The sequence below is a fragment of the Alosa sapidissima genome, chromosome 1 (genome assembly GCF_018492685.1).
Source record: "Alosa sapidissima isolate fAloSap1 chromosome 1, fAloSap1.pri, whole genome shotgun sequence".
Taxonomy (NCBI): Eukaryota; Metazoa; Chordata; class Actinopteri; order Clupeiformes; family Clupeidae; genus Alosa; species Alosa sapidissima.
Genome location: NC_055957.1, coordinates 28,323,236 through 28,342,129, shown reverse-complemented (window position 1 = coordinate 28,342,129; position 18,894 = coordinate 28,323,236). Strand labels below are relative to the sequence as shown.

The window sequence follows — 18,894 nt, the reverse complement described above, 5'->3', positions numbered from 1 at the left end:
AAGCGTCTAAAAATTCAAAGGCAGACAGGATCTCTCCCAGCATGCCCCGGCAGCACTGAAATGTCTCCAGCAAGTTCTGGAAACTGGAGCATCCTGCAGGACAAGAAAAGTATTGCATCATGAATCAGTATGACTTGAGAAACACCCATACAAAACACTATTCAGCAACATCAATAGGATTTTTAGGTGAAACTACAATATATTACTAATCCACAATTACACATCTGATGGGAAAGGCTGGCTTATGTTGATGCATACATGCATATGTGTATGGAGGGAATATGAAGGCATTTCTTCTCTAACTTAATCATGATTGTGTTCAGTTCATGTTATTATTAATATCTTATTATTCTGATATCTTTATATATATATTTATATCTAATTATTCTGATTAAGACAGCACTGATCTGTGGTCCCTAAAAGTTATCTGTCTAACCTACCCAGGAACGCCACGTTGACAGCCTTAGGTTTGCGGGGACAAAGGATGGAGACAGCTGTGATGACCCCTAGGGTACCTTCGGAACCGATGAACAGCTGCTTGAGGTCGTAGCCTGTGTTGTCTTTCCTTAAAGTGGCCAAGCAGTTTAGGACTCGCCCATCAGCTAGAACCTGAACGTACATGAAAAGAGGACATAGGAAAATGATATGCTATTCTGTGTCTAAATCCAGACATCATCATCAGTATGTGTATGTGTGTATGTTTACACTTGGATGTACATAAAAGAGTTGAAACGTGTGCAGTATCTTTACCAGTAATCTAAATAGACACAGCTCAACAGAACATCATGGAATCACAGAGTCCATTGTGTGTTTGTGTGCCGTGTGTGTGTGTGTGTGCGTGCGTGCGTGCGTGTGTGTGTTTGTATGCGTGTGTGTGTGAGAGTGTGTGCTATGTCTATTGTGCCGTTCCAGGACTCTGATTTACATACCACCTCCAGCCCTAGCACTGTCCCTCGCAAGGACCCGTAGCGCAGCAGGCGCAGCCCCCCAGCATTGGTGGCCACGTTGCCCCCAATGTGGCAGCTGCCCTTAGCGCCCAGGTCCAGGGGCATGATAAAGTCCCGCTCCTCCAGGTACTGAGAGAGGGTCTCCAGCACGCAGCCCGCCTGGCATGTCAGGATGCCTGCAGCACAGACACCACACAGCAGTCATTGGCATCTGATGACTCTCACAGGACCCATAGTAAGGGTTTGTACAGGAATCCTAGCTAGCTAGCCTACTCACAAAGGGTCAAGGTCTCCCCCACTTACCTGACACGCTGTCGAAGGCCAGCACCTGGTTCATGAGGGCCGTGGAGAGGACGATCTCATCAAACACCGGCACACTGCCCCCCACCAGCCCTGTGTTCCCGCCCTGTGGGCTCAGCGCCAGGTTCCTCTCATTGCAGTACCTGGACACAGCAGCAGTAGCTATACACCAATTACAAACCATTACTGCCATCGCAACAGCCTATTAAGGGATGGATCATTCTGCCGAAGGGGAGGGGAAAGGGATACACAATACACATGGTACACAACCAGCAGCAGCGGTTATGAAATGACTACTGCCAGCAGGTGAATCAGAAATGGCTATGCAACAGACCTGAGCCACATCTCAGCCTTAACTGGAACTGGAACCAGGAAGGTTCAAGGTCAAGGGACTGGAGGGTGGACTTATGACACCATGCCAACACTCCTAACTCAGTTACTTATTAAAAGTAGAACCATAAACACTCAAGAAGTAGCTGCCAGGTAAATATGATGTATACTGGCTAGATGTAAACAGGATGTTTGTGTAACAGTGGGAGGGGGAGATTGGGAGATTCCAGAGCACCTGATTCAGCTGCTGTCATTAAGAGGTGGTCCAAAGAATAGGTCTTGCATTTTGCATATTGGTATTGGGCACATACTTGAGAATTTGGGACACCTCTTCTGTGGTTCTGGGTCTCAGGAGTACTTCACTATTACCTAGAGAGTAAAGAAAGCAGGAAATAACTAAACTAGATTGTAGATTAGATTGTAGCCTCTCACAACCTTCCCATATCTAGTGAAAAAAGAATTCAGCTGTACACTCCTGCCTCCTATAGTTTCATTGTAAGACTAAAGTCTTGTCTTTAGGTACACTGACTCAGGACCGACACTAGCCTACACTTATGTCAACTCACCGCGCACTGACTTGAGCCAGTCCACATTGCACGACTCCAGCATGTCAGGGTCTGTGATGGCCCGGTCAGGGAGCAGCTGTCGGAAGAAGGCCAGGTCGTCCTCGGTGATGCGGGAGAATGGGAGCCGCGGAGGCGCAGCGCTGGGGAGAGATCTCTCGGTTCCTCCGCCTACAGTATGGATGCATCGGTGCTTTCCATATAGTGTCTGACAGCCGAAGAAAACTCGCTCTCCTTTCACACTTTCCACAGCTCTGGTTGAAAACACTGGGTACTGTGAGACGAACTGGAGAGTAGACCTTAAACGAAGTCTGCTGAACCGATGTAAAAGGGTAGCCATTGCTGAAAAAGTATAAATTTAACATTTGATAAACGATGGAGACAATTTCATGTTTTAACACTATGAATGGAGGCGGCCCCAGCCGTTTCTAACTTTTTATGGACTTATAGTCTTAGATTCCATGATTAATAGGCCTACTTATTCGGGTTTGTCAGACGTAACACAAACTCAAACTCCTTAATACAGGGAGTTGTGTAATAAACTGACACAATGTTAAGATGTTATAGCAATGTTCCGCTCACCTTGAAACTGTTGGACTGCTCATAGATTCACCAATTACACGCTACCATTCTTTCCAGTTGCAGTAGTCGGCTCGTGTATTAGCTGACTTGCTAAGTGGGTACGGTTGTTTTCTTCTTCATACGCATTTAACGTTACATTACTCGATCTTATGTAACAAAAGCAGCTACTCACTAGTTCACCTTCAACCTATGTTTAAAACTTGAAGTCCACTTAAAGGACAGTCTTGCAAATTCATAACAGTGCCATATTTACTGCTGCTTCTTCCCTTCAGATAATAAGTGTACTTGTCTACTGCCATCTACTGGATCGGAATGCAAGGGTATGATACAGTATAAGTATAAGTATATATACTTTTTTGATCCCGTGAGGGAAATTTGGTCTCTGCATTTAACCCAATGAATTAGTGAAACACAAACAGCACACAGTGAACACAGGCCCAGGCCTGACGAATCCACCTGTCAATGCCTCGGGCCTCCCTCACCAACGAGCAGAGCTCACAGCTCTGGATGCCGGTGGGGTCCAGATTGCCTCCACTCTGTCTGGTCCACCTGCAGAACTATGGCGAGCCAAACAAATCAAAAGCCTGGCCAACACAGACACCACCCATTCAGTTGCACTTCGCGCTATTGAGTCAAGCTGCGCTAACCTAAGACCATCGCGCGCTGTCCAATGTTACAACTGCGCTATCGAGTTGGCCGACACCACCTATTCAATATGCGCTAACATAACCAGAGACCATCGCGCGCTGTCCAACAACTGCGCTATCGAGTTGGCCAACACAGACACCACCTGTCAAGTTGCGCTATAACCATCTCGCGCTGCCTAAAATATCAGGAATTATATATATATATATATAACAGGATTGCATTGTATGATCACGACTCAGATACTTATTTGAACATGGGATTATTGGGAGATTACTGAAATGATACGGTATTATCAGAGACGGTTGATAAAGTATCATTTCAGTAATCTCCCAATAATCCCATGTTCAAATAAGTATCTGAGTCGTGATCAGTTTGATGGGAATAGCATGTGACTTTCTACACACATTGAAAACAATGCAATCCCGTCATCTTTTACCCCACCACAACCACCACGATCACCATCAGCAGCAAGTTCTACAACTCCTCAGATATGCGTGGACGAAGTACGCCAGATCTTCCAGCGAGGAGCACCACGATTTCAGTTTGCCAGGAATTTTTCCTGCGAAGCCTCAGCTGGCGCTGTAAACTCCCGTAGAAGTTACTTATTTTCATTATTTTCTATGAAGTGACTGCTATGAAGTCTGATAGCTGGCATAGCCTACATTTTAACGTTAGTGGGACTGTCATATAATAAATGACCTGTAGGTGTCAATGTAGGCGTAAGGTTAACGTTAAATATGTAGCAGCAGGCTAGATAGTGTGTAACTAAATTATATTCCGGTGCACAGTAGGCTAAATGTCCTTGTATGTTAATGTTGAAAGTGTTCAATAAACAGTAAATCTTCACTCCCTTGTCCGGACATCAGCCTAGTCACATCACATAAGCGTATTGCTCGAGCTAGCTCAAAGTTTTGAATCACACTGAAAAAGACCAGTAACCAATGTTAATCTGAAGCTAGTAGCTGCTAGCGAAGCAATGACGCTAGTCTTGAATAACACATATATATACATTATAGATATGAATGATCAGTTGCTATATTTACTTTTTTTGTATCTTTCAACATGTCTACAGAAGACGTGTCAGAAGTGATGGAGCATCAACATTTCTAAGAGAAGTGTGCTTGCTGCCATCACCTGGCCATGGCACAGTGCCAAGGGGACAGCTGAGGCTTCAACTAAGTCAGAATGGCCATATCCTCTCCGGGGTCAATTTCAAGAAAGACTGGGATGAGGTGTTGGCGCATATCCGACATCTTTTTCGGACAAAAATTACCGAATATACACAGTAAGTTTTTATTTCCATCTCGACTTGGGAAGTAACTCAGTAATGTAACGCGATTGAAAAGGCTACTCTAAAGAAACGGGCAGTTAGTTACTTCTGTTCAACTCTGATCAGAACTTTACCTAACGTCTAACTCGCTTCAATGACCCCACCCCTCGGACACCTCCCCCCAATCACAAACCCATCAAAATGATTGACACGTTCTTTGACATGGGACGGAGCGGGAGACACACAAACACTCGCGCACACACATTTACATTCACACACCCGCGCGCTCAGACCGCGAAAAACAGGGGGTCGCCTCAGGGCCGTTTTACAACCTCGACCGTGCATTAACTTCTGTGAATAGACCACCGTGTCGTCCATTATCCCTTACATGAATTTCATATTACCCTTCCACTTCTCAGTCCTGTTTACCAAATTAATTTAGCCTAAAACTTAAACGTTCCAATATGGATAGCGCTACGCCGCCCAGTTGGATCTCTCGCTATGTTCAGCTAGATGGGTGGTGTTTGCATACACTTAGTTCGAACGGATAGCGCCGCGCTGCCCAATTGGGTCGCTAGCTCCGTCCAGCTGGATGGGTGGTGTCCTTTTTTGCTTAAGCTTTTGAATTGTTTGGCCTCCCATACAGAACTGCATCTACAGACTGTTTCACTTAGCGAAAACGGGACCTGGCTCGGTGATCTGAGTGCACAACACCTCGGTGAGGAGAGAGCAACGGGGGCCTGCTTGGCAGTAGAGGATCGCATAACTGACAGTGCCGGCTGCAAGTTGCCAAGGAAAGCCAATGCCCATACTAACGTAAGGTCACTCCAAGCACATCATGGGTAGCCTAGATGAATCTGCTAATGTAACTTTGCAGCCTTTATAAAATAGCCTATACTAGAGAGTAACCTACAGGTTTTGGTAAAGGTTGTGTTCTGACTACAAGGGTCCCCTGGTTCTTGCGCTATACATTGCAAAGGGAATAAAATCCAAGAAAACTTCAGAGGGAACTTAATGGCTGAAACAGTCCAAATTGTGTGAGCTATGGCAGAGACAGTTGATGAAGATAAAGATATAGTAGAGAGGATTGAATAAAAGTTAGACAGATATTAATGAAACACTTCCATACATGCCAAATCAAATAATGCCAAATCATTCTAAAAATAGTTCTGAACAGGATACTAGAAAGTCACTAAATATTAGGCTGCATATAGCCAAAAATGCTCAATTAATATTAGAATGTTTTAAGATAATATAAAAGCATCATAGCATGTATCCAGAGCAAACTCTGATGTCTTTCAGAAAATACTACAGCCCATTCAGAGCTCATCTGAGGAAGGGCCCAGTGGTAAAGCTGATGAAGATTTACTTGTCCAGTAAAGCTATGTGTTTTACAATTGTGGCCACTAAAGGCATTTTCAAATCATTGTTGCATGGCTTCATGGTCAAATGATTTGTAATGTATTTTCTTTAAATTGATTACAACATTCAACAGCTGAGCCACAGGCAAGAGCTCAGTATGTAGAATCTTCATCCCGACTCCAGAATGAGAGCAATGTTGCAGAGCTCCGCAAGTTTTTTGGTGATCTATCAGACGAGTAAGTGTCTTACATTTACTTGTATCATAAAATTGGAGCTCTTGTGTTTTTTTTATTAGGCTAACTGTAAATGTACATTTCCATCACTTTTGTCAGGGAATGGGCCACTTTCTCTCTGGCAATGTACAGTCCAGTAAGTTCTGATTCTTCTGATGCTATTAAACTCGGTTTTAAGGATTTTATTTTTTCTTACAGACAACAATGCAGTGTGTGGTATTTATAATTTGTTCTTCCCATTTATAAACAGGTGACAAGAGCAGAATTCCTCAAAACATGTACTAACATACAGTAGTTCATTTTACTGCACTGGATATCGTCCTTCTAGCCTTCTCCCAAATGGTGGACAAGGACCTGCGGTATCGGGCATCAAAATCCCAAGCTACCAGTCGGCACTCCAGTGGTAGCTCCAGGTCATCTCATCCTTCCATCAGTTTTATTGAGGATGACGTGGATGTTATGATTATGAAGAATGGCGTCCTCTCCAAAATCATCCCAAAAAGAGGCTGTAGCAGGACCTCTCTGACATCAAGCAACTCTGGGTCCTTTTCACCCAGTCTTCCTAAAGGCCAACATTCTTCGTCTCCAAGGTATCAATCAGTCACAATAAAAAGAATAGATAGTCTATTTTAGTTAGGTGTCTTGATGTGGCTCCTGAGTTAGCCTTGCTGTAATCATAATTACAATATTGAAGTGTAAGTTGTCCTACAGTCTAATCTATGTATGTTTTAAAGGTCTCAAGCCTCATTGGTGGGCTTCAAATCTACTGCTCTCTGTGATCAGCTGAAGTCCAGCTTTGACCTCACAGAAGAGAGTGTATACCTCAGTGTGATGCAGAGTCTGGGAAAGTCACTGATGGAGTTTCATTCTCACTCTCTCAGTGCAGATCTGCGGGACTTATCCAGTGAGGTTGTTAAAGAGGTAGTTGTTTCTGTCTTTAGGGTGCTGAGGATGTCTGCCCAGAATCGTGTTAGTGTTCAGGAGACTAAGGATATGATCAAGCAAGTCTCCAAAGGGCTTAGTGAGTTATTTGCTAAGCAAAATGCAACACAAGGCCAGGTCTCTACAGGAGAGGAACAGAAGCTTGGATCCACTTTAGCCTCCACAGCAGGAGAGACAATGTATGCTGTCATCCAAACCATGGAAGACTGTTTGGGTGATGGGGAGCAAATCAAGCCCACTAAAAGTGTTTTTGCAACTTTAAAGAAAGTAGTCAGAGTGTTGGCTTGCCAAAAGACTGGAGGACTTTACAGCAGACGATGTCAATGCCCCGGACAATGAAAGTCAAAGCTTAGAACAAACTAACATCAGTCAAATGCTGTCTAGTGAGGAGTTCCACTCTAAAGCCACATTGGCTGTTACTGATGTACTCCGTGTCCGAGGCTTTCATTCTGCACAGTCTGTGCGTTCTACTTCTCCTGTTGGAAATATCTCAGAGAATAAACCTGCCATCTCCTCAAGGTCAGCTCCCGTTCTTTCAAGGTCATTTCCTCAGCTGGTTGACTCAGCCACCTCAATCCTTATTGAAACATTTGTTGATGAGATGAAGAAAATAGCACAGTCCTATGAGGCTAGCTCAGGTCCCTGAGGCTGAGATCACCCAGGCTGAAGCAGTACTGGACCAACCAGCATGTATATCTACCACAAGTTGCACATCACACTGAAGGACATGTTCAGTCAACCATGCTTTTCTCAGAACAAAAGTGGTGCTACACTCAACCACAATGATACACACAATGAGCAGGAATGTGAAGGTCTCTCTTCTCAAAGCCTGCCATCAACTAACCAAAATGAGCAGAGTTTACCTGTAGTCAGCCCAGAGGATCCTGCAGAGGAAACATTGAATCTTCACAACCTATTCTGGCATTAACTGAGCCTCAGCTGGACACTTGCACAAAGAGTGTTTTGAGAGGTTTTCTTGCCTCATACTTTTCGGGGGTCAAAAAGCAACCCCCATCAGTCTCACCAAGGACTTCAAAAACAAGCCATTTCCTAGACAGTGTACTTTACCAGCTTGATGATTTGACATCATCATCCTCAACTGTCTCTTCCAAAGATTCCCTTCTCAGTGAATGTGCCATTGACACTATCGATTGTGACTGTCTAGCCATTACCGAACCTGACAAAGCTCCTGTAGCTCCATGCATTCAAAAACTCTCTAGTAAGGAGTTCCAGACAAAAGCTTTCAAAGCTGTGAGTCATGTGCTTCTGGGGACAGGTGGACACCATGTTTCTTTTGAGTTAACCATCTCTACGGGCAGTGCAGATGGAAATGATTTGACTGCAGAGACAGGGAGTGGCTCAAAATGTGCCTTACTTTCAGAATTTGAAACTCCTGAATCAGACATTTCTGCTCAGAGTGTAGCACATTCAGCCGATGAGGCCATGTCTGACATGAGTGACAACAAGCCCGGAGTAATACTGGATTCTGCTGTCTCCGACCTCATCGGACATTTTGTGAACGGTGTTCAAAAATGTGAAATGGAATTGAGTGCTTTGAAAAGTGAGCATGGACTTTTAAAAGAGCACATGATTTCTGCTGCCGCTGGACTTGTCAAGCAGATTTTTGCCCAGTGAAATTTTAAGGGCAAAATAATCAGATAAAGGGATTGCCCGGGAGGGTGCATCAACTAGTGGTCTTGCACATGCAGTTGCACTAGATAAAATGAACCAGAGTGAGATTGTACTCCAGCATGAAGCCTCCCAACCACTAGCCATTACAGATGCCCAGAGTCTGAGCACTGATGCAGATGAGTGCACTAAGGAAGTAATGGCTGAGATTTGGATGGTTGAACTAGCCAACTAGCTCCACTGGTGGGAAAACTCATGGGACTCATGAGTTGTAGAGCTATCCTATTGCGTGCAGAGGGAATTTGAAAGACAACCTATTATCCTGCCCCTTGGACTGAGCACTGCGAATGGTGAGTCTCCAGACCCCTACATCTTGATGTGGGTCTGGCTCATCAGGCTAAGTCAGAATCGCTGGAATCCCCAGAATCGCTGAAGTCCAATTGACACAGACGCTGGCGCTAGGGTTGCAAAATTCCGGGAATTTTCAAAGTTGGAAACTTTCCATGGGAATTAACAGGAATATATGGGAATTAACTTGAACATATGGGAATTAACGGGAATATAAACGGGAATCAATCGGAATAAACTGGACATTTTTAATATGGCAAATTAGTCTATAACAGGGAACTTAAATGTAGTGGACAAAACCCCATTTTACAGCATAATATTAGTTAAAACAACCTGATTTAATGCAATTTCAGCTGAGTCATATTGCCTGTCTGATTAAGCTTGAAAACTTTATAAATAATCAATATCTATGAGGTTTGGGATGTTATGTTATGTCATTATTTTTAATATATATTTTATATTTGTTTTACCATTTTCTGGGATTCTGACTGGACAAAGTGATAGTCAATGTTCCAACCAATCAAATTTTGTTGTTGAGTGGCGTAGTGTATATTGGGCAGTTCAGGTGGTTTCAGTGTTGCTAGCTTAGCATGCTAGTAAACCATAGGCAGAAAATGGGATTCCCGCTAGCATGCTAGCTAGCTTTGTATGCTAAGCTAAGCAAATATACGAACAAACAAATCATATTGCTTATTACGAAACAAAATGTTAATGTTTGTATATGAGTTTGTGTGAACAGTTTGTATGAATTACCTAAAATTCCCAGTTAATTCCCATAATTTCCTTTAATTCCATGAAAGTTTCCAGTTTGGAATATTTCCAAAATTCCCCAGCTTAACTCATTGAACGCCAAGCTGTTTTTGGAAGCTTTGTCCTAGAGTGCCAGCAATCTAGACCATTGTTGATGATTTTTGTACAGCCACAGCATATTCTGTGTTATAGCTATGAACACATACAATGGCTCGTTTAAAAGGTGAGACTTTAAGCTCTCAGTGGGTGCAAAACGTGTATTTCTACACGCCTCTGTTCCTGAGAAATCCCAAGCTAAACAGTGGCTAGTTTTCATCAAAATCGCTGTTTTTTTTTTTCTAGAAATGGAGATATAACATCTTTCATGAAATATGAAGTGTTGCCTGTAAACTTCAGGAAACTTTCCGGGAAGTGATCAGCGAGACCTGGCGAGACTGCCACCTAGTGATAGACCCACGAAAATGGCCTGGTTTTGACCTGACGAGCATGCGTCGCTGATTCGACCCAAAGCGGCAACCGAGTTATGATAAAATGTCCAGATTGTGCGTTTGAGTTGTGAGTTTTTGATCGTCATATATTTCATTTCCATTCATCACAGAGTTACCAAAATCACATATAAGGTGTGTTAGAGTGTCTAGTTTCGTAATTTAAAAAAAAAGCTAAAAACGTAATATTACGTTTTTGGCACTCAACGCATGGGAAGGAAAAATGTAATATTACGTTTTTGGCACTCAATGAGTTAATGGTGCTTTCCAGTTGTCTCGTAAATCATCATACACCCACCCGTACAACATGTATGAATGAGTGGCTTTAGGAACGCCTTTCTCTCGAGCCACGAGAGGCATTAGCAGGAGGCTAGTCATTGTTATTGTTTTGTGCTACATGTAGCCTCTAGCTAAACGGCTGGAAAACAAATTGTTACATTGTATTGCAGACACAGCAAGACTGTGCAATGCATGAATTGGTAACCGGATTGAAGCAGCAATGTAATCTAGTGTGTAAGATCAACATTAACATGACCAACACAGTACATATGCAAAAAAAAATACGTCATCTCATCTCAACTATGGGCGCAGCCATGTTTGTTGTAAGGTCGTACGTCCACCTCGGGGTACGCTCAAGTAGGCTTTTAGATTTGTGGATGGGTTCTTCTGGACCTCTACGTTGTCGCCTTTCTGCTGGTCAGTGTAAGATAATATCTGACAAATGATAGTATATTTTTTACTACCATATTTCTCTTAAAGGAGAATTCCGGTGTGATATTGACCTAAAGTGTGTTGAAACATGATACCGAGTGTGAACGTATGTCTCATAGCCCATCTCGGCTTGTCCCCAGCACTCTGAAATCTGGCGGTAGTTAGCCGATGCTACCAACAGGTTTTCAATGGGGGGTGCTTCGGGCATCGGACTAGCCATGCAAATAAATCACTGTTTTACACCATTTACGAGGCTCAAAGTAACTCCAGACTTCATTGGTAGACTTCCGAGGGCCCTGACATTTAAAACGAGACATTGAGAGCTTTGAAAAAGCACTGGTAGTTTATTTACAAGACGATTTATACAGACAGTACTGTACTTTCAGGAAGTTTACCGTTCGCCGCCATCTTGAATTTATAAATCGAGCAACGAGTACAAATGAACAGGTATGATAAGGGATCAGATTCCAAAAATAATTCCGTGGAAATGCATGGATTCCAGTTGCTTATGTGAGTCTGCCAGGCTAATCACATCCCAAAACATTGCATGGGTAATAGAACCACAAACACCACACGCAGGTCCAAGTATAAATATATAAATTAACAACGATGTTCATTGTTTAGTAAAATTTTTCTTTTTTTTTTCTTTTTAATAGATGAAGCGACATGTCATATGGAATGGTGGCTCAAAATATGACTTCACCCAAATTCCCAGTCGGAGGAGAAGGTCAAACAGGGGTGGATGGACAGTGGCCTTTGCAGCAGGAGGTAATGCACCCACTAGCTGACCCTCCGGCGCTGACTGACCCCCCAGTCCTGGCTCCTGTAAGTGCCCATTGTTCCTTTGGAGTTTCATTTATCGTCCAATAAATCACAAGCACACAAATCTGGGTGCAGTCGTGACCTACTGGCTTCAGGCTTGGAACTGGAGGGTTGCCGGTTTGATCCTCAACCAGTGGGAACAGCTGAAGTGCCCTTAACCCCTCACTGAAACCTGGATTTTTTTGCCATTGCTACATTTCCTTTGCAATACAGTATATTTGGTTGTTACTTGGTTACTGTTACGTTGTTACCTTTCTATTGTTTTTAGGAAATGGAGCAGTGTGCCTTACAGCAGACCACCCCAATTGAGATGGTCAATTCTTATATTGCTCAGCTGAGGCCGCATTCAGCTGTCAGGGTGTGCAATTATGCTGTTTCAGCATTTTCACTTCCTGACTTCAGTGTGAAGCAGATGACAATGACAGTGTTTTTTTTTTTCTTTCTACTGATGTTCACTACTTAATCACTGCATTCAGCAGTTCAATTGCAATATATGTATTTGTTTTATTTGTTTCCATTTCCTTTAGGAAAACAAATATGTTTTTGAATTGTTGAGAGATGTAGCAAGCTCCTCCCCGATGGCCATGGATGGGTTTACTGCTGCTCCTGCTCCAGGAGGGAGAATGAGTTAATCCAAGCCATGGCCAGAGTCATTTCCTCGGAGAGACGTGAGAGATGTTTGCTTTTGGGCTGATATTATGGCATTACAATTATGTCTAGGTATTAGAAACATAAAGTTCAATAAAATATTTTCTGCAATCATTTAATGGTAATCTTTAATCTCTTAAATCAGGAAGAGCAGAGCAGTATTGCCTCCATGTCCTTGCACTAAAACAAGTAGTGGAGGACTTTGACAGGGCCTTTGGCTTTCATCCCAGCATGCATGACTATGGTTAGTTGTACCATTCATTAGTGTCATTAATGAATCATCAGAGTCATTAAAGAAAACACATATGAATTATGTGAACTTTGATACTGAACAAATCCTTTAATGCAAAAATAGCTACATTTCACACTGAATTTTATTCCCTTAACAGAACATAGCTATGCCTCTGCTGATGCCTCCCTGCAAGGATGTGAGGTAATGACATAAATGTAAACAGTATTACTATTGTTCACAAAAGTCAGTGACATAAATATGTTAATAGAGTAGGTAAAATACACAAAATTGATGCACAAAACCAATTAATCACTTAATGCCCAGACACTCAACGTCTTGTGGGAAGCCTTCCCAGAACAGTGGAAACTGTTATAGCGATCTCATACCTGTAGATTTAGAATTTTATGTCATACGTCTTGTGGGAAGCCTTCCCAGAACAGTGGAAACTGTTATAGCAATCTCATACCTGTAGATTTAGAATTTGATGTCATAAAAGCCTCTTTAGGTGTAATAGCAATACCCCATCCAGATTGTGTATCAACTAAACTCCCTCTGTGTACTTTACTAAATACCTCCCAGGAGGTATTCCACATCTCTGAAAGGGACGTGTGTGTGAAAGCACACTCAGGCCAATATGATGTGGTTCGCTGTGGAACGAAGAAGGCGTGCCTCACATCTGTGGCCATGTGGGTGAGCTACACAGACTTTTGTCTACCTCCCCAGATAGGTATGAGGACATAAGGGGGATGTGCTTGGAGGATGCAGCCTCCGAGGCGAATGGGACGTTTAAATGCCTCTCCTCTAGGCCCATTGCCTTTCGACCGGTGCCTGGCTCAGTCCGCCATTCCCCCGAGGTACAACGCCCAGTCCCATCTTCCCATGCTTTTACGGGACAGGGCATGCACAAAGTCCCAGTCATATGAGGGGTGTCATTAACCCGGAGTTGATGGCATCAATCCAGGAGGCCAGTCAGTCAAGGGCTACTAATTTGGCACCGAGAGGTATGACAATGTGCAACCTGTAGTGATGCATTTTCCTCCCGCATTAGTTAAAACACGCCCCATAATCGCATCCCAATGCTCCTATTCCATTCTGAATAGAATTTTGAGTTGAACATTGAACAGAGTAAATCACAGACCTCATTCTTTTGCAGGCCGCAGTACAGATGTCCAAGGTGACGATGAAATGGAGGCAATAAAAACCTTAGACGCTGACACTATTACATACCATGTCCTTAAGGTTGTGATATCGTCATTGGCCAAAAGTATGTTGCCTATGTTGCCTTATTTGTTACTATAATATGTTCAAATACAGAAATATTGATCTTCTGTAAAGCCATTATGTGTTAGTGTTTTAGAAAAAAAGAATTTCTGGACAGTGGAGAACCAGCCAGATTGGTGGCCTGAATCTCTACCCTTCGCTTCACCCAGCCACAAATGTAAGAAAACCATCTTCTGATAGGTGACTCTTTATCGGAAAGATTCCCCTAGGCTGACATAGTCATACTCAATTCTGGCTGTTAAACCCATGGAAGTTGAAAAACATGAATGTTGGGGAAAAGTTATATGTTTATTACACGGCTCTATTCTCTCGACTTGCACAATGCAAGTAGAACGCTCCATTGACTTGAATGGGATTTCCCAAAGTTCTAGCGGTCATTATTTTCGACTAAAGGACCACTGAAAAAAATAATGACCGCTGTCAATGGCAACGGAGTTTGTGCTACTAATTCAGGTCTTTCATATCACTCCGCAACTACTGGAACTTCATTCAAAAGTGAAAAGCAGATGGTTGATCAGCTGTGTTCTAAAGAATGTTTGATTCAAGTTCAACGTGTGTTGTTGCGAACTATTTGTTTCTCAGCAAAAGCCACGATGAACGGTAACAAATAGGCTACAGCCTATCCTATGTAGGCTAAAGAGTCATATCATAGGGAGTTTATTGTTTCGTTTTGGCAAGTAGCCGTGTAATAAGCGGGATAATGCATAGAGCGCCGGTCATTATTGGGAAAATAAGTCCCTTCAGGGCGGAACACCCTGTCGGGACTTATTTCCCAATAATGACCGGCGTTCTATACATTATCCCTTACATAACAAATATTTAATAGCCTATTAAAATAAATGAACGGCCTAGTAAAATTTACCAGTGTATCATACTTTTATACAATTTTAGACTCATTTATTCTCAAAGGAGAGAAGATGCAGGGATGAGCAGTGGTCATAATATGTAAAGCTATGCAGTATATATAGTTTGTTTAAATATGACAAGAATATTTATATTCTACCAGATATATTACTGTGTGAGTTAATGCTTAAAACTGTTGTAAAGCATTCCGAAATAAAAGAGACCTTATCTGCTGTTTTTAACCTCTTTAAAGTTACTGTGAAAGGTGTGGAAAGGAAGCCCCTCCCAGAAAGAGCTAAAGGAGATCCTGAAGGCCTACCAGGCCCACCTTAAAAATAAAATATAAATGAATTAAGAACATCTGTAATCTGTCAAATCTATCTGAAATCGCAGCCTGTATGCTGTCTGAATGGTAGTTTCCGAGGATGTCTAGTCCATAACACTTGCCACAGCAGGTGGGGTCTGAAATCAGTTGTCACAGTAGGTGAGGTGAACATTAAAATGGCTTGTATGTCATCAATATCCCTCCGTTGTCAGTTAGAATGATGCATTGTTGAGTCGTCTGGTCACAGGAACACAAGATCCATGAAGACTGAAGACAAGATGGATCATCTCAATAGGTCATCTCAAGATTCTGAAACAATCATGTGGTGTTGCTGTCAAGTCGTCTCAATGCAAAAGACACCTGGGACGTCAATCAGCAGTGCTTCACATGTAGTGGGTTGCTAGGCTGCGCGGGCCAGGAATCCGGGCAAGGGGACAGCAGCAGGCGATAGTAGGCGGTCATAGGGATGGGGCTTCAGGTGAGGGCCAAACACAAGGATGGCTGATGACTGGTAATGGTTTACCTCACTTGTGGGGGAAGAAAGAGAGAAATAGAGTAGGTTAGAGTTACTATAAGTCATGATGGCTAGTATTATATAATAAGTATATCAATGGTACTGTATAGTGTTATACTATAGAGAGAAAAGGCAAGAGATGGAGAGTTGAGAGAGAGAGGGAGAGCTCCAACACAAAGGCAAAGCAGTTTCAGCCATGCAAAAAGCCTGTGACTTGTACATTTTATTCATCATACATTTGCACATGGCCCACCTTCCTGCAAACTTTGGAGGACAAATCTATACATGGCTCTATTTTGTATATTGGCGAACGAGGAACACATATGATACGTTTTGAGCCCCAGAACAAAGGCAAAGCAGTTTCAGCCATGCAAATCATATATTTTCTGAAAGCCGGTCACTTGTACATGTGAGTTAACATACATTAGCACATGGCCCACCTTCCTGCAAACTTTGGAGGACAAAAATCTATACATGGCTCTATTTTGTATATTGGATTTGAGATGATCTTAAGTTTATTTGCCTGTGACAGCCAATCAAATATGGTGATGAAGCGCTGCAATACAGGAAGTGAGCTCATATCTCAGCAATGCTTTTGATGTACAAAATTCAAACTTGGCATAAGGACTTGGTACATGATATTGAGGACGCAGTAGGACATTGGCATCATTTGGCCTCTATAGGGGGCGCTGCAATACAGGAAGTGGGCTCATATTTCAGCAACACTTTGATGTACAAAATCCAAACTTGGTACAGGGACTTGGGACCTGATTGTGATGAAGCACTATGAAATTGGCATCATTTGGCCTCTGTAGGGGGCACTGCAATACAGGAAGTGAGCTCTTATCTCCGCAACGCTTTGATGTATGAAGTCCAAACTTGAAACAGGGACATAGTAGCTGGGTCGAACTGTGTCAAAGCCTTGTGGTGAGTGGGCTGCAGAGCAACGGCAGAATTTCTTGTTCAGCTTGATTACTCTAAACAGGATTTGAACTCTTAACCTAAGAATCACCTGTACAAGGCCTTATTATCCCATTGAGCCACAGACTATCCTAAACTTTGGAAAGTCACGTTCACATGGTAAAAATGTGTATTAATAAGCACACAACATCAAGAAAATTCCAAGCCCAAATTTCACAATAGAATTTTCCTAAAAGGCTACATCTGACAAATTGTTGACATTCTGGGGAAATTAAAAAATTGTAGTCAAGAACACTAATGGAAGAAATATAAATATGACAGAGTTAATTTAGACGGAAAATGGTTAACAAAGATGTTCCCCTTAATGCCATACTGTATCTCGGCATTGAGATTCTTGGAAACTGATGAGTGTGAATGTTGATTGTCTGATGTCATTCAGGTGCTGTTCAATGATGTGAATCTTAAATGACCAATAGCATGTGCAGTATGATCATAATGTTCCAGCTGGGATTCAAACTCTCAACCTAAGGATCACCAGTAGAAGGCATTATCCCACTGATCCACTGACAATCCTACATGGCCAGTCATATTCACATGGTGAAAATGTGTATTGGTAAACATAAAGAAAACTCCTACCATACATTTGACAATAGAATTAAGGGCTTTATAAAAAAAGAGTATAGATCTGAAAATTTGCACTGTTAATGGTATCCACCTAATGATGGTTGTATGGTTGTTATCCAAGAACAAAATTACTCATATAGGAATATAGGTGATATTGGAAAAATGGGCTGAGTGGTCCAACTTTTATTGGCCTATATCTCTGAAATGGAACAACAGTGCAGTACCCCAAATTTTGGGTTATGGGTAGTGGGGGGTACTGGTAACCATACCTTAAAATGTCCAGTTTCTAGGACTTACGGTTTAGGCTGCAGTATGACTTTTACAGAATTTTGGTGAAAAATGCACAGTACAGAAACAATAAGGGTCCTGCAGCTGCGCTGCTATGCGCTGCCCAATGATTCAGGATCTCCATACTGTGGTGGCAACTTAAATTAACCTGTGAGTCATGAATCCTAAAGGCCCATTCACACCAAGAACGATAATGATAGGGATAACCATAAATAAATATCGTTCTCGTATGAATGACGACGTTCACACATAAACTATAACGTTAACAACATGAAGAACGATATTATTGGGGATCACTTTCAGAACGATTTTCAGAACGATAAAAAGTTAGCCAATCAGAACCCATCGAATTTTAACCGTCACATTCATTTACACAAGGAGAGACTTTGTTAATCGTTGTTTAGTGTGAACGCTTTTATCAGAGACGGTTGATAAAGTTAACTATAGAATCTTTGCTTTTATCGTTATGGTTATAGTTGTCGTTATCGTTCTTGGTGTGAATAGGCCTTTAGTCTCTATTAACCCAAAGCATTTGAGTCCTTGATGAGTCCAAACTCCTAATTGCTTAAACTGCATATTGCAGTATTCACTCAATTGACTCAACTGACTCAAGTGATTCCCATACATACAGTCAGAATCAGTAGTCTGAAGCATATACACTTGTCACAAAGTCACAACTCAGCAGATTCAAAGCTGACAAGAGGCGATACTGACTCAAGTGACTTGCACACATGGACTCAGAATCAGTAGCAAAAAGTGGACACACTAATCACTGAATGACAACTTAACTGACTCAGAGCCATCAATGGGGTGAAACTGACTCGCATACAGAGTCAGATTCAGCAGTACATTAAACACAACTCAGCTGACTCAGTCAGCAATGAGGTGATAGATTGATTAATATTGTCTTGAATTTCCCCTTGAGGATTCTTGAATTTCCCCTTGGGGATCAATAAAGTATCTATCTATCTATCTATCGCTCTATTCTGTTGTTTTTTTGTGTGTGTTTCAGATGCTGAGAAGAAATCCAGTTTGCTCTGTTGCCACAGAGGCAGAAATTGCCCAAACCATTAAAAGATGGTTTTATTGGGCTGCTGACGGGGAAGGGGGGCGGAAGAAACGGCAACCACCAGCCAACCAGCAAACCATCCAGTGATCCATACTTCTTTTTTGAACCCTACTTTTTTTTTTTAGGAAATTGTCTTTTCTAGTGAGTTTCACTTTGTTAAATAAAATATTTTGTATGCATTTCATCTTATTATTATTTTTTGTACATTTAAGATATATCTTCATGAG

General features: G+C 42.2%; 2 protein-coding genes across 15 annotated transcripts in view; one reads left to right on the top strand and one right to left on the bottom strand.

Annotated features, from left to right (window-relative positions):
* Positions 1-3,047, bottom strand: part of d2hgdh (D-2-hydroxyglutarate dehydrogenase) — a 7,479-nt gene extending 4,432 nt beyond the window's left edge. The window contains exons 1-7 of one of the 3 annotated variants that reach the window (XM_042099180.1): positions 2,723-3,047; positions 2,144-2,482; positions 1,889-1,946; positions 1,251-1,390; positions 930-1,123; positions 441-609; positions 1-93 (exon numbers count right to left, since the gene is read on the bottom strand). In XM_042099180.1, the coding sequence (XP_041955114.1) occupies positions 1-93; positions 441-609; positions 930-1,123; positions 1,251-1,390; positions 1,889-1,946; positions 2,144-2,480 (991 nt within the window). In that variant the 5' untranslated portion in view covers positions 2,481-2,482; positions 2,723-3,047. Of the gene's footprint in view, positions 94-440; positions 610-929; positions 1,124-1,224; positions 1,947-2,143; positions 2,483-2,722 lie in introns of those variants that run through there. The other 2 variants (XM_042099188.1, XM_042099194.1) reach the window with 2 other exon arrangements.
* Positions 3,048-4,591: 1,544 nt separating this feature from the next.
* On the top strand, positions 4,592-18,751 carry LOC121714348. Of its 12 annotated transcripts, XM_042099649.1 has the most exons (11): positions 4,592-4,655; positions 11,757-11,925; positions 12,191-12,282; positions 12,450-12,590; positions 12,716-12,814; positions 12,960-13,003; positions 13,382-13,492; positions 13,608-13,803; positions 13,956-14,066; positions 14,160-14,240; positions 15,180-15,278. In XM_042099649.1, the coding sequence occupies exons 4-11, from the start codon at positions 12,563-12,565 to the stop codon at positions 15,257-15,259; spliced, it is 750 nt and encodes a 249-aa protein (XP_041955583.1). In that variant the 5' UTR covers positions 4,592-4,655; positions 11,757-11,925; positions 12,191-12,282; positions 12,450-12,562; the 3' UTR covers positions 15,260-15,278. The 12 variants fall into 12 exon arrangements, 8 of the variants coding, with proteins under 8 accessions (XP_041955583.1, XP_041955581.1, XP_041955577.1 ...); XM_042099647.1 differs by having other exon boundaries at positions 11,757-11,868; positions 12,191-12,590; XM_042099643.1 differs by having other exon boundaries at positions 12,191-12,590.
* The last annotated feature ends 143 nt before the right edge of the window (positions 18,752-18,894 follow it).

What these genes read in the sequence shown, in the direction of transcription:
- LOC121714348 (XM_042099647.1), top strand. Translation starts at nt 12,563, where the DNA reads ATGGCCAGAGTCATTTCCTCGGAGAGAC. An exon ending in AGTCATTTCCTCGGAGAGAC is followed by an intron (nt 12,591 to 12,715) that starts GTGAGAGATGTT and finishes CTCTTAAATCAG; the next exon opens with GAAGAGCAGAGCAGTATTGC. An exon ending in GATATCGTCATTGGCCAAAA is followed by an intron (nt 14,067 to 14,159) that starts GTATGTTGCCTA and finishes TTAGTGTTTTAG; the next exon opens with AAAAAAAGAATTTCTGGACA.